Here is a 21482-nt window from a genome sequence, read left to right on the forward strand (position 1 = left end):
TAAAATGATAGCGCGTTCAAGTACCAATAAAAAGAGAAGAGTTTCAAGAACAGATTAGGAATGGACTGGAGCAACGAGACGTTACCGGTGAGTCCTGTAAATTGGCGACCTACGGCTCTGTTATTCTCAGTTGAAAAAGTAAAACTAGATTTTTTCGAATGTTCGTTTTTTAATGAAATTTTTTTTTATGCAATAAAATTAAATGTGAAACAAAATTTTTTATTTTTTAAATGCTTTAAGAGTTTAAAATGTGTTAAATGACTTACAATCTAACACTCAAAACATTTTATTATTAAACAATTAATTTTTCCAATTTATTACCTATTTTAACATACACAACATGGCTATATATGTATATATATGGACTTAGAGTTACACTACTTTTACAATGAACTGTGCATTTGTTTGTGATAAAACTAAAATATGTCACAACTTTAACTAATCACTTATTGAAGTCATGAAGAGCAAGAGAGGAATTAAAATGATTAAAAAAAAAGTTTGTCTAACGGGATGTTTTTAAGCCTTATTATCAAATAAACTGGTTTTAGTCCTCCTAAGTTCTTATTGACCTTACTTTAGATAGTTACCTCAGTATTAGTTAAAGCTCTTTTAAACATCAAGCTAGTGGCTTTCTTGTATCAAAAAACCAGCTTTCAATACACTATTAAATAAGAAAGTAGTGAGCATGAAGAAAATATCCAAATATTTTTGCCCAGGGACTCAATACTTGGCAGTTTAATAGTGATTAGTCAGAGTTTGAAAAGGCTTTAGTTCTTTTTTTACTTGACTACTAAAAATAGAACAAAAAGAATATATAGTAAGAGCAGTCATTAAAGAACACTTTGCATCAGTAATATAACGCAAAACATTGATAAAAAGAAATGTATTCATAATTTAAAAAATAATTTATTTCACAATATACATTACAAATTCATAGTAACTTACAAACTTGCTTATGATTCAGATCTACATTTCATATTAATGGCATAGACCATGTGATAAAATCTTAAACGTCATTAATTTGCAGCAGCTGTGCTCACATCCAAAACCAAATTATTTTGCAATGCTTAATGCTGTAAGTGTAGCCAGCATGTTTAATTTTTAGAAATATTTTAAAGGTTGTCTAAATTCAACTAAACAAGGTGTTAAAAGGATAAACAAGAAAAGCTTTTATTTTCTTTTAATTTTAAAGTAGCTTATAGTAAATATAGAAATTGCTATTTTGTCTTATAATAAATAATTAAAAACACTCATAATGAAAAGGTATTACTAAAGAACATTAACATAATTTTAGAAGATCACATGAACTGACTACAATGACTACTTCTAGAAGAACTTTATGATATAAAATACAATGAGAATCTAAAAAGTAAACTCTCCTTGTTTGTTTAGAAACGGAAAAACTGTTTCTTTTCTGCAATATTCACATCATTTTAACAGTTAGTGAACGGCCATGAAAGCGGTATGAAACTTTAAATTTACGCAGAGCCTGACTAAGGCAGGGACATATGAAGCAGTTGCCCCGGGCCCCCCACATTAGAGGGGGCCTCCCTAATCCAATTTAAAGTTTGTTTTATGTTTCTTTCTTTAATGAACTTTTTTAAAACAAAATATCAGTACAGTGTAAAATCCGTCAGTTTTATGTTAGCTTCTTCATTAATCTATCGTAAGAATATAACCTATGTTTTGTAAATCCATGGCTTTTTAGGGTGAAATTCAGCTAAATTTTTGCAATTACGATGAACAAATTTTGTCAATCAAAAGCCTGCATTTTTACGAATCGCAAAATGCGATATGTTTACACAAATACAGGCTTCTGATTGGCTTAATTGAGCCACCGTCATTGCGTAAATTTAGCTGAATCCCGCCCTTATGTCAGCAAAGATATGAAATTTGCGCAGCCAGATGATAAAGTTAACAATAAGATAACTGCATTCAGCATAATGAACATAGAATTGTCAGAAAGTCGATAAAATAGACAGAGCGATATTTCATCTGGCCATTGGAGGGGGAGGGACTTTATAGCAATTTTAGTTTCTAGTCAATTTTCTTGTTATCTATACTGAGGTAAAAAATTTAAATACCTCCAAAAAGTTCGGTTCTTCAATACTGAAGTAGTGAAGCAGAAGGGGCCCCCAAAGAAGTTTTTGCCCAGGGCCCTAATTAGGCTAAGTCGGGCCCTGAACTTACTGAGTCTGATGCTGCATATATGGCAGTATTGTTTTCAGATTTGCAGTTCATTTAATTACAATAATTATTTTACACATTATTGATATAATTTTAATTATAAATAATCACTATAATTATAGGAAAGCAAACAGGAAATTCTTCTGGACTGCTGAAGGTTATAAGTCAAACATTTGTCCATTTTTATTGACAAAGTATTTTTTTTTATATCTATATAATACCGGAATTGAATACCCACAATATACCTGAGAAAGCATTAAATATAATTTTTCTTTTCTGTTATCAGCAAATCTCTTTCTAGCCAACATTAGGGAGCAGGGATTAACCACCAGGTGCCAAGTCTAGGCTAGGCCAGGGGTCGGCAACCTTTTGAAATGAAAGAGCCAAAAGTTACAATTTTACAAAATTTCCCGGTTTTAAAGAGCCACTGAAAATTTTTGATTTAATACTATAATATTTTTTTATGTACATATGATTTTTAATTAAAAAAAACGGTTTTGAATACAGAATAATATTTATTCTTTATTTTTAAAATATGCTAATAATTTTTTTAAAATTTAGCTTTTATTTAATTTTTAATTTTTTAACTTATTTCTTTTTGAGAGGGGGGGGATAAGAATATTTGGGTCATTAAAATTCGATGAAAATTGTAAATTTTCTTACTAATTCTTGTCAAATTTTCAACAGAAAACGCAATTTTTTTTATTAAATGTGCAACGAAACACAATCTTATCAGAAAGATTTTATAATAATTTTTTTTAATTTTTCATAGCAATTCCGTAATAATATTCATTTATATTATATCAGAATTTTTTCACAATTTTCCTTCTTTAAGAAATGTACCGTCTATTCTTGTTATTGTTAAAAACAATTTTTAAGCACTTAATTATTAAACATTTAAATAAATTTTGCATTTTTTTGTCAAGGCAAACGTTAAATCGACTTATGATGAAGTGCTAGAAACGATGGTCACGTACTATTTCTATTTATTGTAATTTCTATTTCTATTTATTTTCTATTTATTGTAAACATTTATAGAGCCTCGAGCTTTCCAACTCAAATAATTTAAAATTTTTTTAAAAAATTAATTTAATAAAAGTCACTGAAAGTAACGATCTTCTATTATTTTAAATATCTTTTATACGCAAAATTACAACATTAATGTATTTGATTGCTAAATTTAATAATATGCAGGTAATTCGGATTTCGGAGTGACCGCTCTTAATATGCATTTAAAGAAATTTTGTTTCAAGTGAACGCGAAAACGAACGGATAGAGGTCACACGTTAGAATTTTAACAATCGAAAACAAACAAATCACTGTTGAGGAAGGCGAGTGTAAAAAGGCGATTAACGATTTTTTACCAAATTAAATAACTTTATAAATCATAAACTTCAACATTCACCTGGCAAACTCTTAATCTAAGTAGGATTCTTTCTGATGCATTTCAAATATTATATGCGTAATTATTTAATTTTAGTAATTTAATTTGCGAATAATTATTTTTAATGCTTATTTATTACTAAAATTTTATGTTTCATTTTCATTTAATAATTTTATTTATTTTTATTATTCATTTTATAATTTACATTGTTATTAATATAAGAGCTGTGACTAAAATCTTGAATGGGGATACAGAAATACTTCTTTTTTTTCTGTGGGGGGGATGAACTAGTTTTGGGAGCACAGATAAATTTTTTCACGCATTCTTGCCTTAAATTTGTAAAATGCTAAATTTTTTATCCGAATATTTCTTTATATAAAAATAATACTATGTAAATAATAAATAAAACTTTAAAAAAAAATTTGAACTATGTATTCAAACATTGCAGCGTGATAAATCATAAATAAATATTTTTAAAATTTGATGATTTGTAAATAATGCTTTACAGAAGAATGTTTAAGTATTTTTTTAAAATATTAAAAAAAAAATACCCTTAAATCGTAAAATAATTTTTTTTCTCCAGTTAAGGTAGTTAAAGTATAATTTTGTTAATTATCGTGTCTTTTAATACAAAACTGTGAATTCAGTTTTTTCATAATTACAAAAAATATTAAGTTTCTTTTTACTAATAATTAACTTAAACAAATGGAAAATTGTTAACTTAAATCTAAAATATGAATAAAAAACATTAAATACATACGAAATACATCAACATAGTAACAAAAAAGATGAAGAAAAAAAAATTTTTTAAAAAAAACTGCAGCTTTTCTATTTTTAAACACATTACATTTTTAATAAAATAAGCATTAGTATAGTTTTGTTCATAAAGGATTGCAGTTTGAACTTATTATAAAAACAACTGCTACGAACAAATATAGAATTTGATTTTTGAAATTTAAATTAAATAAGATCTGTGAAAAATAATCTCAACTAAAAAAATTTAATTTAAAAATAAATTACTATTTTAAACACAAAATTAAAAAGCTTAGTAAATAATTATTTAAAAAAAGGAAAAAGAATTCCTATATTTAGAATTCAAATGCGATTTATCTGTTTCCATCTCAAGCTCCTACTAATGAATATAAATAACGTAAAAAAATTTTAATTGCTCTTTTTTCTTTCTTTTAATCATTTTGCAGTGGAAAAGAGATCTACTTCATAAAAATCAATTTTTACCCATATATATTTTTAAAAAAAATATTTTTTTTCTTTTTTGAAAAAAGTCTTATACCTAAATTTTGAAGCAATAATTGAGGAATTAATTTAATAAGAAAATAACAACGTATTTAATGAAATTTAATTTTACCTTAATATTTAAACAATAAGACTGCAAATAGTAAATATTCATAAAAAAATTTATACCTGCATTCAATAATAATATTAATTTATAAGATATGCTTTGAGTAACTAAGTACTTGTAAACTGGTACTGGACAGTTAAAGACAGGTCAGTGAAGTAACTGGGGAGGTGAGTGAAAAGAAACTGGACAGTCATATAGAGAAAACCACAGCTGTATGTGCATTGAGCCCTTTCCTTCCCTTTCTTAACGACATGGACAAAGATATTGTCTTTATTCTTAGAAAGAGCAAGAGAAAACGTGAGAAAAAGGCATTTCTAGATAAATACTTTTAAAGCACCCTGGATTTTTCAAGTTGACAGAAAATTCCGGGGTTTTGTCTGCTGTTTCACAAGATCAGAGTCGCAGGCATCATCCTTTTTTTGTGCCTTTTCATGGTGTCGGTAACGGCATGCTCAAACAGACAACAGACTTGCCACTTTTCCGGGTGAATACTCGGAATCGAGTCGGAATGAGACACCCCTCTGACCGGGCTTAACGGCAGGCCTGAGGGTAGCGGTTTGTAATTAACGATTATAAGAATAGAAAGCTCTTGAGAAATTAGGTACTTAAAAATATTTTTTCTTATTTTTAAGGGCTTTGGTAACAATTTATTAATTTTTTTCGTATGGAACTGGAGAGCCGCAACTTTACATCAAAAGAGCCACCTGTGGCTCGCGAGCCACAGGTTGCCGACCACTGGGCTAGGCTATTGACTTGGATATGAGATTGTAATAATTTAGTTTTGATTGTTTCCAAGAGATTGTAGCAAGAGAGATACAGTTTAACAGGGAAGCTCTTGTGATTGCTGCTTTCCCCACTTCTAAACATGGACATGGTGGGGAGCTATTATAATATAGGCATGCAAAAACTCTACACCATCTACAAAAACGCATAAACTGAAAATGCAATTATAACATAACAATATTAGACAAATGGTCAACCTTTAAAATGATATAAATATTGAAAAAATAAATTACTTTTTATTGTTTATTTCTAAGCTAAATAGGAGACCTTACATTTAGGATTGCCCTCATAATTTGTACAGTCAGATCAAATATCAGTTTTCTTTCATAAGCTTAATGTAGAATTATGATTTAAAAATGCATTTTTGTATGATCGGGAAGTGATTTAAAATACAGAAACATTTATTCAAACATAGTGAAACTGTTAAAGGGAATTTATACCATCCCTCAGTCCATAGAGAAAAAATGGGCAATTTTAACACAAATCTCTCTATTCTTGAATTATTTAAATATTACTTAACTTGAAACAAGTACACATTGAAAGAGCTCCAGCAAGATTTAAAATTTCAGTTAATACTACCAAGTACTGAAAATGATATAAAAATTCACACAATCTAGAGACAGGGTGCATAGCCAGATTTTTCAACAAGAAATCAGCACCTTTTAAGTACTTTTTAAGAACTCAAAAAATATTTTTAATCACTATTAAAAAAAATCATAATTAGGATCTGTGCAGTAATAAAAATTATTTCTTTCTATCATTTAAAGTTCTTAATTTATGAACATAAAATCAATAAAATAGAAAAACATTTTCACAAACTTCACATAATCATGATAAAATAACTGGTATCTGATAAATAATGCAGAGAAAATTGCGAAAATCATGCATTTTCTGTAATTTAGAACGACAATCGACACAGCAAAGAAAAAAATCTATTTTTAAAAGATAGAAAATTAAGCACTTTTTACAAACCCCGAATTAAAAAAGCACCTTTAAGGGCTCTTAAAAAATGTAAATAAAAAATAAGCCCCTTTAATTCCTTTTTAAAAAACGCTACGCACCCTGAGAGAATTTTGTGTAATGCTTTATTATTTTGATCAAAAACTCAACATTAGCAGTAAAATGCAACGAGAGTGGTATATGCATACCTTAATCTAATAACTTTCTTATTTTAAGGTACAAATTAAACATAACAAGCAACTTTAACAAGTAAACAACAAAAAAATGCCAACATTTTTATAAAATGACCAGCAATTCATTGCAGCAAATAACAAACTTATACAAGATAAGAAATAAGAACTGAATAAAGAATATACTAACTAGTGATAATAACTTTAAAAGTAGGAATCAGCAAAAACAGCTTCTAAAACAGTTACTACAGAACACTTAAAATGTAAATTTACTTTCATATGAAAATAATCTTTGCAACAACGATTGTCACCTAAATATTCAAAACTACTTAATCTGCATCCTAAAAATTCTTAAAATTTGCTTTATTCAAGCTGATCAAGCTCACAATCTCTAATTAATGGTTTATTTTAAATATATTACAAACTCAACAGTAAATTTTACAGAACACTGTATAAACATGTTACAGATTGGAACAAGGCATTAAAATAAACTTTTATTTCAGTAACAGGATTGTTTAATTCATCTAATTACACAAATTCCTTTTTAGATAATTAACTATTACAGGTCTTCCCACTCATCATCATCCTCATCACCTTCAGACAACACAATCATTACCTCCTCATCACCTTTTGACATTTCACCATTACTCACCATTTTCGTAGGAGGTACAAATTCTATTTCATTTAAGAAACTGATAGGTATGCCTAGTTCAAACAGTTTTTGTTTTTCAGTAAGTGCAAGGTAAGGAGCATAATGAAGAACAGCTTGCCAGGCTATTGTTTCTAAGGAAGGAATGTTCAGAAATAGGGAAAACATGTCGTTGGTTCTTTGATTTTCATGCCCATTCACGCCACCAAATATGAACAGTTGATTGGACTAACATAAATAAAAAGTCATAATTTTTAAAAATATATATTTAAAATGAGAAAATAAAACATTGAGAATCAAAAGATCCATATTTTAAATATGAATCAACCCTTTTTATCTCAGCATTTCCAATTTGAAAAAAAAAAAAAAAAAGCAATATAATGCATCATTTTAAGAGCATAAAAATAATATGAAAAAATTTACATTATAAAATTAAAAATTTATTGAAAAAATAGCTAGTTTCATTTCTACAGCATTATGCAAATTGACAAAACACTTATTGTTGCATTTATGCAACATTGTGAAAAATTACAAAGATTCAAAACTTTCAATTTGAGTAATATTCCTGAAACAAAAATGTGTGCAACTTTGTAAGCAACAAATTCACTATTGGTTTTCCCACACCTTACTTCTATTTTGTAATCCAATCACAGGACAGAGGTAAATAAGGATAAGAGTCATTTTCCAAATTTCTTTTAGACTCCTTATTAAACTATTCTTAAGTAAAGAAAACCATTAAAAGATGGGGAAGGAGGGGGAGTGATTGGAATTTCTATCATTTTGCTTAATGTTTCTTTCGTTTCTATTGTGCTTTTTGCAGGAAAGTTATTGTTAACATTAATTTGAAAGTTCCTCCGAGAAAAACAAACATTTTTCAAGGATCCTAACACAGAATTCATTAACTTTTAGGGGCCCTGATTTTTTCCAACAAAATTCAAGGATATTCAAGTATCAAAAGAACCCTGTTTTGTAATAAAATTTACTATTGATTTAATTTTAAAATTAATAGATGACTCATGATCATTAATAGATGACTATGACTCATAGTTTTTAAGATAACGGGCAGTGTTTTTGCTGGAGATAAAGCTGGAATGCATATCAAAATATAGTATTTAAAAAAACAATTTGCTTTCTTAAATGTTTGGAATATATAAAAATTAAAAATAACAGTGTATTTTGATTGTGATTGTTAAAAAAATTTTGAGTACAGATGGCAATATTAAAAGCTCGTGTCTTCCTATATGGACATCTTCTTCTTCGTCAGCGCAACAGCCCCTTGCAGGCCTTGGCTGCCTCAACAGCTGACGAAAGCCAGCGTCTCCTATTCATGTAACTACTCCCCTCCAATTTCTAATCTTTAGGGTTTTCAAATCCTTTCCCATGTCGTTGAGCCATCTACTAGGGCAGTGTTTCCCAAACTTATGACTTTTGTATACCCTTTCTAAATTTTTCGTAACGCTGTGTATCCCTAATTAAAAAATGAATGTATTTTTTTGCTATAAAAAAATTTCACAAAAGTTAAAAATCACAACTGGCTGTTGACACAAATTATTAACTGTTAACTCTGAAAAAAATAGCCAATAGAAAAATAAGTAATAGTAAATTTTCATGGCTAGCTTTGTTTTTAAACAAAAGTTTTTGAAATTTTCGTTTGTCGCAAGATATTTCGTATAAGAACGCGTACCCCTGCTAAACTGTTCCCGTACCGCTGTGGGTACGCGTACCACACTTTGGGAAACACTGTAGTAGGGGGTCTGCCTCTGAGTACAACATGGACAGTTGCAATCTGCATGTACAACATGGCATTTTATATCAATTCTATTGAAAAACATATTTTTCAAAGCCTCAATATGAAACTGTTTTTATATTGACTGGCAATAAAATGTCAAAAATTATGAAACTAAGATTGTTGAATAACCTTTTTTTTAAAAAAAAAAAAAAAAAAAAAACCCATATAATTTAATTTTTAAAATTACACAAAAATTCTATAATATTTTACAAAAAATATACTGAGTAGTATCCATATAACATAAAACAAAGTATCTCAAAGTACCTTTATCAATATCTTAACTCTAAGACTATCTTTGGTTTATTCATTAAATAAAAATACTATTTAAAATATAATAAATACACTCTTTTAAACAGAAAACTTACTTCTGATGAAGCTGCAGCATGAAAGTAAAGTGGATATGGCAATGAAATTTTGAGTTTCTCCCAGACTAGTGTTTTCAAGTTAATTTTATAAAGGCAGCTGTAGTTGTGCACTGCATCAAGCCCACCACAAATATAAACATCTACAAATAATTATAAGAACTTGGTTATGCATGAAATAAAATATTTAAATATATAAAGTTTAGAAATCAAGTTTAAAGTCAACCATAATTTTTCGTTCAATTTAACAAGTTTTTTTAACAAATAAAAAAAATGTAAGGATAAAAGATCAGGAAATAACTGTAAATATGTATAAACATAAACTCCTTTTTACTATTCTTTAAGAATGCTGCAAACCACACTTATGAATAGGAATTTTGCTTATTTAATCCGCAAAGTATTTTTTCTTAATTTGACATTTCAAACCTTTTTTTCCCAAGCCGGTAACTTGCATTGATATCTATCGTTTTTTTTATAAGCTTTAGCTTGAAAAGCTTTATTAAGGCTTTAAAGTTTTTCTTAAGAGGTGAGGAATATTTTCTGTTTAATTACCAATTTTGGTAAACTAATTAATACTAGGACTCATATAATATATTAAAAGGAATGATAAATTAAATAGTGATGAGAACAATAAAATAAATAGTGATGAGAACGATAAACAAAACAGTGATGGGAATGATAAACTAAATAGTGATGAGAACGATAAACTAAATAGTGATGGGATTAATAAATTTAATATAAATTAATTTATCAAAGAAGCTTTTGTGGCCTACATCAGAAGACTATGACCCATATGTTGGAAATCCTTAGCATAATGGCAGGTATTTTCTTACTTTAAGCTTTGATTCGAAAGTCACAATCTTTACTAAGACAAGTTTGCAGTTATGACAATAAGAAATTTAATTTGTGTCACATACATAACTGAATTACATGAAATTTTTAAAGCACATTTTTTGTTAGTTTCTAAGTAAGCTTACAAGAATTTATGCTACTTTTTTAAAAAAAATAACAACTTGCAATATTTAAATGAATTTAAAATGATTGCTAAAATATAAAATGTAATAAAATTGCATACCACTCTTAATCTGCACACAGCTATGGCAACGTCTTGGTTCAGGACAATCTAAAAAAGAAAATAAAAATACTAAAAGCAAATAAAGCAGAGTGCAAGACAAACAAAATGATAATGAATTGATAGATCAAAGAATGGGATTAATAAGCTAACTAACAATAAAATTAATGAACTAAATAATGATAAGATGATAAACTAAATAATAATAGGATTAAAAACTGAATAGTAATAGGATTAATAAATTAAATTCAGTAATAGGATTAATAAATTAAATTCAGTAATAGGATTAATAAATTAAATTAAAGAGTAATAGGATTATTAAATTAAATTACAATAGAATTGGTAAGCTACATAACAATAAGATTAATAAGTAAAATAATAATGGGATTAATATTTGAAAGAAAAAAAACTTACCACCAGTTGTGGCAATTTGAAACCAAGTGTTTGTGTCTAAGTTAAATACTGGAAGCTATTAAGAAAAAACAAAAAAGCCTAACATTATTAAAACAGAATGCATTTTAATGAACAATAATTCATATTTTAAGAATTAAGAAAATACAGAAAAAATGGAATGACTAAACTGTCAGGACTTAGTGGAATGGATAATGGTAAATCTATGTAAAAAAAGAAGAAATAAATAAACAAATAATAATAATAATAATTTTAAAAAAACTATACCAACAATATTTTGTGAATACAAAATAAACAGTTGATGAAAATTTTCGATCACTTTTAGAAACTAAATAAAAGTATCTTTAGAATGAAATAGTATTTTAGCAATTAATAAACATAAACAAAATGAAGAAAATAGATTAATCACAGGTTTCATAAGAAAAATAGAAGATAAGGATAAACTATGTAAAAACTGCTTTTCAATGAATGAATCAATTTGTTGAGTAATTTAATCCCAAATTAGTGCTTGTTTTCTTTCATTTTTGTACAAAATATAACCCATATTTTTACAAAGTACGATAAATTTTTGTTTGCCTAACGATTTTCATATTCTCTGAGCTCTGCTTATTATAAAATAATACAAATCTATGCATTAATATTATTTAAACATCAATTTAGTTTCTTAGTATCAAAACTACTCAATTTATCATATAAAAGAAGTGATATACAATAAATGAATGAGTTGGTTGAATATGGAAATAAAAGCAAATGTAACAAAATAAAATGGTCTTATAACTTAAATCTGTTACAAAAATAGGTAAATCAAACAAAAGGAAAGAAAGTAACATCACAATATCTCTAGAGTGCATCTGGTCAAGAGGACTCATGTTATTGTGAAGATAATACTTCTAATCTAATACAGCATACTAAAACATGCTTCAAACCAAAACGTTTCAGGGTCTCTAAAAAGCCACTCAACATGCTTCTCACATAAAAATAAATGTTATCTTATAAGTTAAAGGTATGTTTTAAACATAACTTCAACTTATAATTGTAAGAAAAGGGGGAAAAACCGATGACCTTCTATCTACAAACTTCATTGGAAAGAAGGAACATCATACTTCCTTTGCCGCATTTTTATCTTATTATTATATATATTTCTCTTATTATTATAAATATATTGGGTTATTATATATATTTTTGTCATAATTTTCCCATTAATATTTAGTGTAGGGTAACATCTATAACATTATATTAGTCTTAGTAACAACTACTGGAAAAAGTTTAAACACAATGTTTTAAAACGAATGTGTTAAAATTTTTGTTCTGAGTTACTTTCAACAGGTGTAGTAAATCAGGTATCGAACACTCATTTCCCAAGCTATCTAATTTATCTCAGAAATTGGCTCCTAAATATAACGTTAGGGCTCCTATAAATTTTTTTGCGCGCTCTAATCTAACTGTCTAGTAGTTATAGCGGAAAAAAAGGTGTTTTCATCGAAAAAGTACTATACTACTCAAGAAATTTTTTGAAAAATGCTGTATATAAATGATGTCTGTACACTGCCCGAATCTCTTCGGTACATTTTGCCCTTTTTTGAAGGAAATATGGGTGATTTCAGAGGGATAATTGAATTTTTTCTTAACAGATGCAAGTGAGGCATCTATTACCTATATATTTTTCACGCTAAATTGAACGATACCAATCCCGAGATGATCGGACTAATAGTTTTTGAAATTATGAGGGTTTTATGTACAAAAAAAGTACAAATTTGTTCTTGTACCTATTTACACATCTGATACTGCTATCCAAACCAGTGAAACATTGCTTCTTATGTACTTTTTTATACTGTATTACACGAGACTATACACAATCCAGTAGAATGGACGGTTTAAAAGTTTCAAGCTGTTTTATGTATAAAAAGTACTATTTTTTTCTTGATTTAGTACAATTTTTACATTGCTAACTAGGGTCCATTTGAACATGTGAGGCACATTCTTTGTTGAAATTTCTTATACAGAATTTAATGAGATAAAACTTAAATTGATAGAAGAAATAGTTTTAAAGATACAAAGGTTTTCTTCATAATAAATGCTATTCAAAAATAATACATTTTATTTATAAAAAAAATAATTTTAACTATTGCAATATGATGATTTGTGCATTATCTCACTCGATTCAATGAGAAAATATGAATAGGAAACAGTACCTCACTTTTCCTTATAGCAATGTAAAATGTGTAAATGATATCAGGTACAAAATTGCATTTTTTGTACTAAAACGCTTACAACTTATAAACTAGTAGTCCGATCATTTTGTGAATGGTCTCACACCATTGCGAGTAAAATTGCATCAGAAAATTTACATTACATGTTCAGATAGTTTCTGGATAGCAATATAAACTGTATACATCAGTACATGCTAAAAGAAGTATTAATTATACAAAAAAATTCTTTCAACTTTTTATTTGATTTTGTTTAGTTTGTCCTGTTATATTTTGTTATTGATATTGATTTAAATTTATTGATACATTACTAAGATTTGATTATTAAAACGTTAGCCATTTCCATTTAAAAATCTATAAAACATAAGTATTAGACAACAGTTAATTTAATCTCACTTTTTGAATTTCTGAAAACTGGAAAAGTTATACCTAAGTGCTTGGTTTTAAAACTCACCCTACTTAGTTCGAAAGACTCAGCAGCTGTTCCTCCACCAAATACAAAAAGTTTATTATCTTCAATAGCAATTTCGTGCCTATACCTAAAATAAAAGAAAAAACATTTTAAAAAGCATGCTTATAGCCATAGACTTTCAGTTAAAAATTGATTTATAAAATCAACCTAATCAGTATAAAAATTTCGTAACTGTTTTTGAAACTAATTTCAATAAACTTTGGGAAAAAAAAGACTGAAATTGCAACAATGTTCCAAAAGAAGGAAGAACAAAAGAGCTCAAATGTTTTGGCGCATCAATTTTTTAAAAATAAAAACTTCTTTTACTAAAACATGTTAAAAAATGTGGTTAAAAATTAAAGGTGTGAGACATTAATATAAAAGGAAAATTAATTTATAAGTTAGCGGAATCATACAACTTCTTAGCTGGAAATAGCTTGTACTGTACTATTGTCAATGAATAAAAACATGAAGCTAAATAAAATATTGTAAGGGGTCAACAGTGAACAAGCACAAAGAGAATATGTAAATAACTTAATTTTTCATTCTGAACAAAATTAAGATAATCTAATCAGATATTTTTCAGTAGTTAGTATTTATATTATTTACCGTGGTTCAGGTTCATACTCAGACCGTAAATGAGAAGGTCCTACACATTTATTTAACTGTCTCCATTCTTTGGTAGCTAAATTTAAACAATGCACTTCATTAGAATAAGCATAGCCTGAAGTTCCTCCAACCACATACATTTTATTTTCAAATATAGCCATTGCCTGCAAAAAGAAATAGATTAATATTTTTTATACAAATAATCATTTAATAAACTGGGTAATTTTGAACATAAAATTTTGTAAAATAGTATCAAGATTAGTTGTGATTACATTAATGGGCTTAAATAACATGATTTAAATCTTTTAGGGATATTTTATGATAGTTTTAATTATTAGAGATATTTTATGATAGTCAAAAAAACATTCCCATGTTAGTTACATTCTTAATCTTTTATGGAAAAAGTAAATAAAAATAAAAAACATACATTAGAACATGAGGTGGTTATGAGCAGAAAAATAAACCAGAATATTTACTAATCATAATTAAAAAAATACTAAACTGATTTAGACAAAACAATGCTTATCTTAACTAAAAAAGTAGGATACATAATAATGCAACATTTCTTTTTTTTTCCTTTTAATGCACGTAAAAGTAGAATTTATAATACATTAAATGGGAATAATAAGAATGAATGAAATTTTCAAACAAGTTAATCATAATTGAGAAAAACATTGAATCCTTTGTACATAAATTTATAGAGATTGTTTATGCATCCTTATAACATCCTGAATGCATATGATTTCCGCATGAAAGTTCAATATACACTTATGATTATCAATGTAAAGCAATCCATATTTCACTAACACTTTGACCAAATCATACACTTCTTATTTAAAAGGAATTAAAGATGTTTCACACTTACCATGCAAACACACCAATGGAAATACATTTTTCAATAATTTCTTTAAAAACTTATTGTTAAATTGAATGATTGATAGTCAATGGAAGTATTTTATTTTGAAACCACAAAAATGTTTGATACTCATTGATGAATTGATTTTCAAGAGTATAAAAATATTAATAAAAAAACTTAATTTGGGATGCTAAATTGGAATGAACAGTTTGGTGGGAACATTATAATAGGAGGTAAAATAACAATGTTTCTGTGTAATAGCGAATGAAGTTTAATGTATTAGTTATTATAATGGAATGATAATACTAAAGAGCATAGACTGCATAAAAAGCTACTTAGAAAATTGAAAACTAACAATTTAATTTGTTCCTACCCTTTATTTCCTTGCCAATAAATTTTTAAAGGAACAAAAATGAATAAAGATACATCTTTTTTAAAAACTGACATTTCTCTATTTAGATTTTTTTTTCCTATTAGAATTACTGTTCAAAATTTGGTGGCATTATAAGAACCATGCTTTGTATATCTACATTCATATCATAATTCTGAAATTTTAAATATTCAAATATCAGTATTTTTTAATACAGAATAATGGATAATATACCTGACCATACTGTTTCTTTGGTGGCGTGCCAGTAGTTTCTAGTTTTGACCACTGTAAAGTTTTTAAATTGCATATGTGAGCATCATTGCTACTTTTTGCACCAAATGGATAAGCTGTGCCACCAAAAATCAGCAGATGGTTGTCAATAAATGCAGCTATAAAATTGGACAAAAAAAAAAAAAAAACATAAGCAAAGTGATGAAAATTATAAAATTAGTAAACATAAAAAGAAAGAAACTTTATGTAACAACAAATCAAAATTACAAAATATAACAGAAGCTTAAAATTGAAGTTTATTAAGAAACACAAATGTATATTGTAAAGTAATAAATGTATAAAGCAGGTGTAATTGTGACAGGAAGTGAAAAACCCTGAAAATTTTATGACCCAAAATTTTTTGAACTAAGATTTATAATTAAATTACCCTTCAATAAAACACATTTTATGGTAACTAACTTAAGAAAAATTTCAGTTCTTACAAGAATTGTGATGTCGGATTTTAAGAACACGAAATTACAAATCATGATATTGGGTTTTAAAATCACGTGAATATGAATTGCGATGTTGGATTTAGGAAGGCGATAATACAAATCGTAATATGAGATTTTTGAAACGCATAAATATGAATCGCGACGCATAATTGTCAGATCCTGTGAATATGACTAGCGATATTGATTTAAAAACCGTTTAAATACAAAGTGCGATATTGAATTCTTAAATCTTGTGAATACGAATCGAGATGTAAGATTTTTAAACTGCCTGAATACGATTCACAAAAAATGATTTAAATCTGGTAAATACAATAATCGATGTTCGATATTAAAATCGGGTGAATATGAATCCTGATATTAGCGAAGGCTTCAAAATTAAAATTTTAGATTGTGGAACTTATTTCGTTGGATTATAAGTTTTGATGGGCGGAAGTCCACAAATCAATAGTCTTGAGATGTGCGGAATTCCATAAAAAATCACATGCCTTCTAGTTTCTAGACCTGGACAGATGATACGATAAACCCGGAATTCCAGGGTTCAATCACCCCTGATAAAGCAATACTGCGTATGAATAATAATGCAGTTACAATTGAAAAAGTGCTTCTTAAACTTAATCAATGCAGACAGTCATTTCAGCAACATTCTAAAATATATATGGGTGCCACTCTAAAACAATTTTAAGACTGAACTTATTTTTTGACCAATTAACACGATCTAATGTTTGAAGCTTTTAATTTGAACTAAAACTACTAAACTCAGTGGTGCGACAATCCATAGAGGTCCACGGCCTAATACGCCCATCTCAGTTTTCTTGACCTTGGGTTTTGGGGTGCAAGAGCAGATGTTCCAGTTGGGTGGTCAGCCGAATGCGGAACCCACAGTATATAATTCCCAAGCAAGCTTGGTACTCATTTAATCGACCCACTGAAGGGATAAAAACCTGAGTCAACTTTGCTCGGCCCGAGGATCAACCTGTGGCATGAGAGTGCAAAGCACTACCACTCAGTCACCGGGCGTCCTTTTAATTTGAATAACTTTAGTAATTCAAAGAGACTTTTGCATAGTCTTTAACAATTTTCAATTTAATTTTTCTTACAATTTAAATTTAATTTTCAATTTAATTCAATAAATTTTTTCTCAATTTTTAATATATGAAGATATTAGACAAAAATACAATAATCAAAAATAATAAAAAACTCAAAATTTAATCTTCTTTAGACAATGATGTTCTTAATGCAAATTTTCAATTTATAAATATCCAAATTATAAAACAAAATTTTTTTTCAATATCAAACATATATGATCAAAGTCAAATCAAATTTTGACATAAATCAGTTACCACAATGGGAAGCTAATTCTTCAGGTGCATTTCCTGATGTTTTCAAATGCTTCCAAGTCTTTGAAACAATATTAAACACCCAGAGCTAAAAGAATAGTAAATCTATAAGTAATATTAATCATAAAAATACAAATAAAAAATTAGAACCATTTTTTTTTTCATTAAAAAAAATATACGCATGAAAAGACTAGAAAATGTAACACTCACACATACGCTTTCTTTAAATATAAGACTCCCTTATTTAAAATAAAAATAATAATGCAATAAACAGTAACAGTGAAAGCAGGAAAACATGAAATTAAGAAAATTTTATTAATATTAAAAAAAATTAATAGTTTTAAATAAAGAAGAATAACTAACACGAGAACAATAAAAGTAGATAAAAGCAATTATGTTCGTTAAAGAATGGTGCACTCTTAATTAGGAAGGGAACACGCAAATTCAGGAATTTAATGATGAAAACTATTTTAAGCAATAATGATAATTAAATGAAGACAAAACAGGGAATTACATTGATAATTTCAAGTAAATAAAATCATAAAGTGTAGGATATGATGTATGTGTATCATACAGATATTAAGTTTGCTTTTAGAAAATGAGTAAATGCAAGAATGTTTTTTTTTGCTTAATATTGTATAAAAGTGTAATGGAAAATGATTTGACATAAAACATAAATATTTTCATACAAATAGCACACTAATTATTCTAAAGCTAGCAATGTATAATTTCTTAGTACAGAAAAGCACATCTTAAAAAAAACCAAACAAATTACTTTAACAAAATTAAAAGAAAATAATTAATCATTTTTATCTAAAAAAAACAGTCTTTTTCTTAATAACACAACAAAAACTCATTTGCAAATATTTTACAAAGTTTTAAATAAAAGTTTATTTACATTTATATTGAAAACAAACATGCATAAATATGCATAAGTTTCAAAGGAAAAACTCTACACGAAAATAAGCTGGATCTTTTTTTGTTATTTGATCTAAAAGTTACTTCATCTTTTGGGGGCTCAAAGTTATTTGAATGTAGGAGATAGATTGATATCATTAATGACAGCAAAATCAGAACGTAAATCTTGAAAAATGTTTTATAACATCTGCCCAGGTACCTGCAATCAATTGGGTAATATATCCAAATTTTACTGGATACCCAGAATTGGGCAGGTACAAAAAAAAAAAAAAAAAAATTGGTGGCTAACTGGACCTGGTATTGCACAAGATTCAATTTGTCCCGGGTGTCCAGCACTGATAAAATTTAAGGTCCCAGTATATTTCAAATAAAAAGTTTCAAAAGGCTAAATATCTAAACATTTTTTACTGAGATACAACAATTTGCATTGTTGGGGCTGGCAAAAACAGTTTGTTTCGGATCAAGATAATTTTCCAAATATGGGTACGAAATGAAGATTCGAACTTTCAAGCATGAACAACAAGACGACGCAGTAAATTTATAGAATATTCAGCTTTATTCTATAAAATGGCATAAAATATATATATTAAAAAAAATTAAAGGAGTAAATAGAATAGATATTTAAATAAGACGAAAAAAAAATAGATCATACACATTGTAAGCTGTTAGCAAAAAATTTCAGTTACTATTTTTTTTCAAAATTACATAGAAACCTAAATTTTGAAGCGTATGAGTAATAGGATACAAAAATATTTCATAGTCAAATCTGAAAGAAAAACCAAGTAACAATTTTCTGATATCCGTACCTCCTTAAAGAGTATATGTTCAACAGCATCATCAACTGAAATTGGATTATATCCACCAAAAGAATATACGTTTCCACCAGTCACAACTATTCGATGGCCACTTCTTGGAGATGGGCAGTGAATACCTAAAATAGATATACGCTTGTTACATATTTTATAATCAATGAAAATAATTCCCGAATTTGAATAAAAATTAACATTCTGTCGTTATATGAAAACAAGCTGCTAAAATAAAAATCTAATTCGTATGCTTTTTAAGAAAATCTTGAACCTAAAAGGAAGATAAAGGTAAACAATATTTTAGCCACATTTTTTATACCTCTCAATTGATTCCCAGTAGTTTCTACTTTAGTCAATTCTTGCGGTCGAAAATTAAACATTTTTTGTCAGAAAAGCGTTCAGATTAAAAATTGAAGACATATAATATTAATTTGGTAAAGCAATAACGAAGTAGGCTCTAAGAAATTACAATACACAAGTGCGATAAATTACTTTTTTGTAGAGCAATTTTATGTAAGCAAATAAAAGTTCGTGAATCGCTCGCGAAAAACAGGTGGACAGGTCAATTACTATGCCAAAACAAACATAACTAACTAAACAAGTTTGGAATTATTAATGAATGTGCTGCACTTGAATTTTTTCCCCACATTTGTTCTTGTTTTTGTGGTTGTCTGCTGTTGAAATCGAAGTTTTAGTGAATACAGTTTAATATGGAAAATATTTGTTTAGGTTTAAAGGTTTTTCTGGCAACACTAGTTAAGTTGGTTACATGTTATGTAGTGGCAACATCCTTTTCTTATAAAGCAAATGTAAACAGTAAAATTTATAAAGCAAATGTAAATAGTAAAATTTTACATGTAAACAATACTCAATTGATAAAATTAGACATCAGTCCTGTGCTAGTGAATAACAATTTTTTTGTATACATATATATTTCTCTCTTTCAATCTATGAAGATTCTTCAGATCAAGTTTGAATTCGTCGTAAGTATGCTAAATCATTTAATATGCGTTAGGCAATTAGGACGTTAATTATATCTCAATTAGTAATCAGATCTCAACAGCTTAAAATACTGCCTTCACCTAATTTTTTATGTTTGACTTTTGATATACTAATTTCAAACTATGGAACTAACTATATTTCAGCACATGAAGTTCATGCTATGAATTGTGTGTACGTAATGCAATCAACATTTTGATGACAGTTAAATAAAGCAAAATTAATATCAATTGCAGATTTTTATTCTGTTTTTGGTAAAATATGTTAATTTCAAGGATCAATGTGTTTTTTGAATACCTTCAATCTATTTTTATACTGTTTAAGTTGCGTCTAAAAAATTTTTTTCATAATACTATTTCGTTGTTAAGATTAAACTTCAGATCAAACTTTTAAACTACAAATCTTTTCTTAATGTCTTATATTAAAGTCTTAAGAATAGTTAATTATTCGTTTTTTCTATAAGATAGAAATATATCTATGTATTTGAGTTATCCTGATTTAATTTTATCTGTTTTCCTAAGCTGAATCACTTAAAGCTGTTAAATAATGAAGAGAATTATATGTGCAGTTTCTGGTGGTGTTGATAGTAGTGTAGCTGCTCTTCTTCTTAAAAGACAAGGTAATATTAAAATTTAATTATTTTAATCTTTCTTTGTTGTAGATGGTTTGTTTCTGTATGGATTTTTAAAGTATAATTTGGTTATTTGATATTAATAGTAATTACGCATTTTGGCTATGTTTTAAATTTGATTAATGAAAAAATACCGTAATTTCACGGAGATATTCTGTGGCATTTGTGATTCATAACATTAAAATTCGGTGTATGTAATTAGACAGCCTATTTTTTTTTAAACATTATTAAATCAAATGATTTAACAGCTAATTAAATAAAATAATTAAATAAAGGAAAATAAATATTAATTTGCTCAAAATTGTACTACACAAAACATTGAACTTGAAAATTCTATTTTGTTGAATTGATTCTCCAAAATTTTATTATTACTCTTCTTCTTTTTATCTCTTGAAGCAATCTACTTTTATAATTTACAGTTAGTAATAGTTTACAATTAATATTAA

At 27.4% G+C, this 21482-nt stretch overlaps 2 protein-coding genes across 5 annotated transcripts in view; one reads left to right on the forward strand and one right to left on the reverse strand.

Moving 5' to 3' along the window:
- Positions 1-886: 886 nt before the first annotated feature.
- Positions 887-20091, reverse strand: slim (scruin like at the midline). Its single transcript, XM_087151896.1, has 11 exons — positions 19726-20091; positions 19407-19531; positions 17686-17770; positions 15855-16009; positions 14395-14558; positions 13789-13873; positions 11131-11185; positions 10720-10767; positions 9648-9787; positions 5668-7721; positions 887-2533 (listed from the first exon to the last, which is right to left on the reverse strand). Exons 1-10 carry the CDS (start codon positions 19784-19786, stop codon positions 7404-7406), a joined length of 1236 nt encoding a protein of 411 aa, XP_087008022.1. The 5' UTR covers positions 19787-20091; the 3' UTR covers positions 887-2533; positions 5668-7403.
- The window catches only part of LOC107440988 (mitochondrial tRNA-specific 2-thiouridylase 1), a 31077-nt gene continuing 17277 nt past the window's right edge, over positions 7683-21482 (forward strand). Inside the window, exons 1-2 of one of the 4 annotated variants that reach the window (XM_087151897.1) lie at positions 7683-7737; positions 20927-21024. In XM_087151897.1, coding sequence (XP_087008023.1) covers positions 20952-21024 — 73 coding nt within the window. In that variant the 5' untranslated portion in view covers positions 7683-7737; positions 20927-20951. Of the gene's footprint in view, positions 7738-20175; positions 20580-20926; positions 21025-21482 lie in introns of those variants that run through there. The other 3 variants (XM_071186099.2, XM_043046059.3, XM_071186100.2) reach the window with 3 other exon arrangements.

The sequence above is a fragment of the Parasteatoda tepidariorum genome, chromosome 9 (assembly GCF_982258835.1).
Source record: "Parasteatoda tepidariorum strain Cologne lab strain chromosome 9, Ptep-v5.0, whole genome shotgun sequence".
NCBI lineage: Eukaryota > Metazoa > Arthropoda > Arachnida > Araneae > Theridiidae > Parasteatoda > Parasteatoda tepidariorum.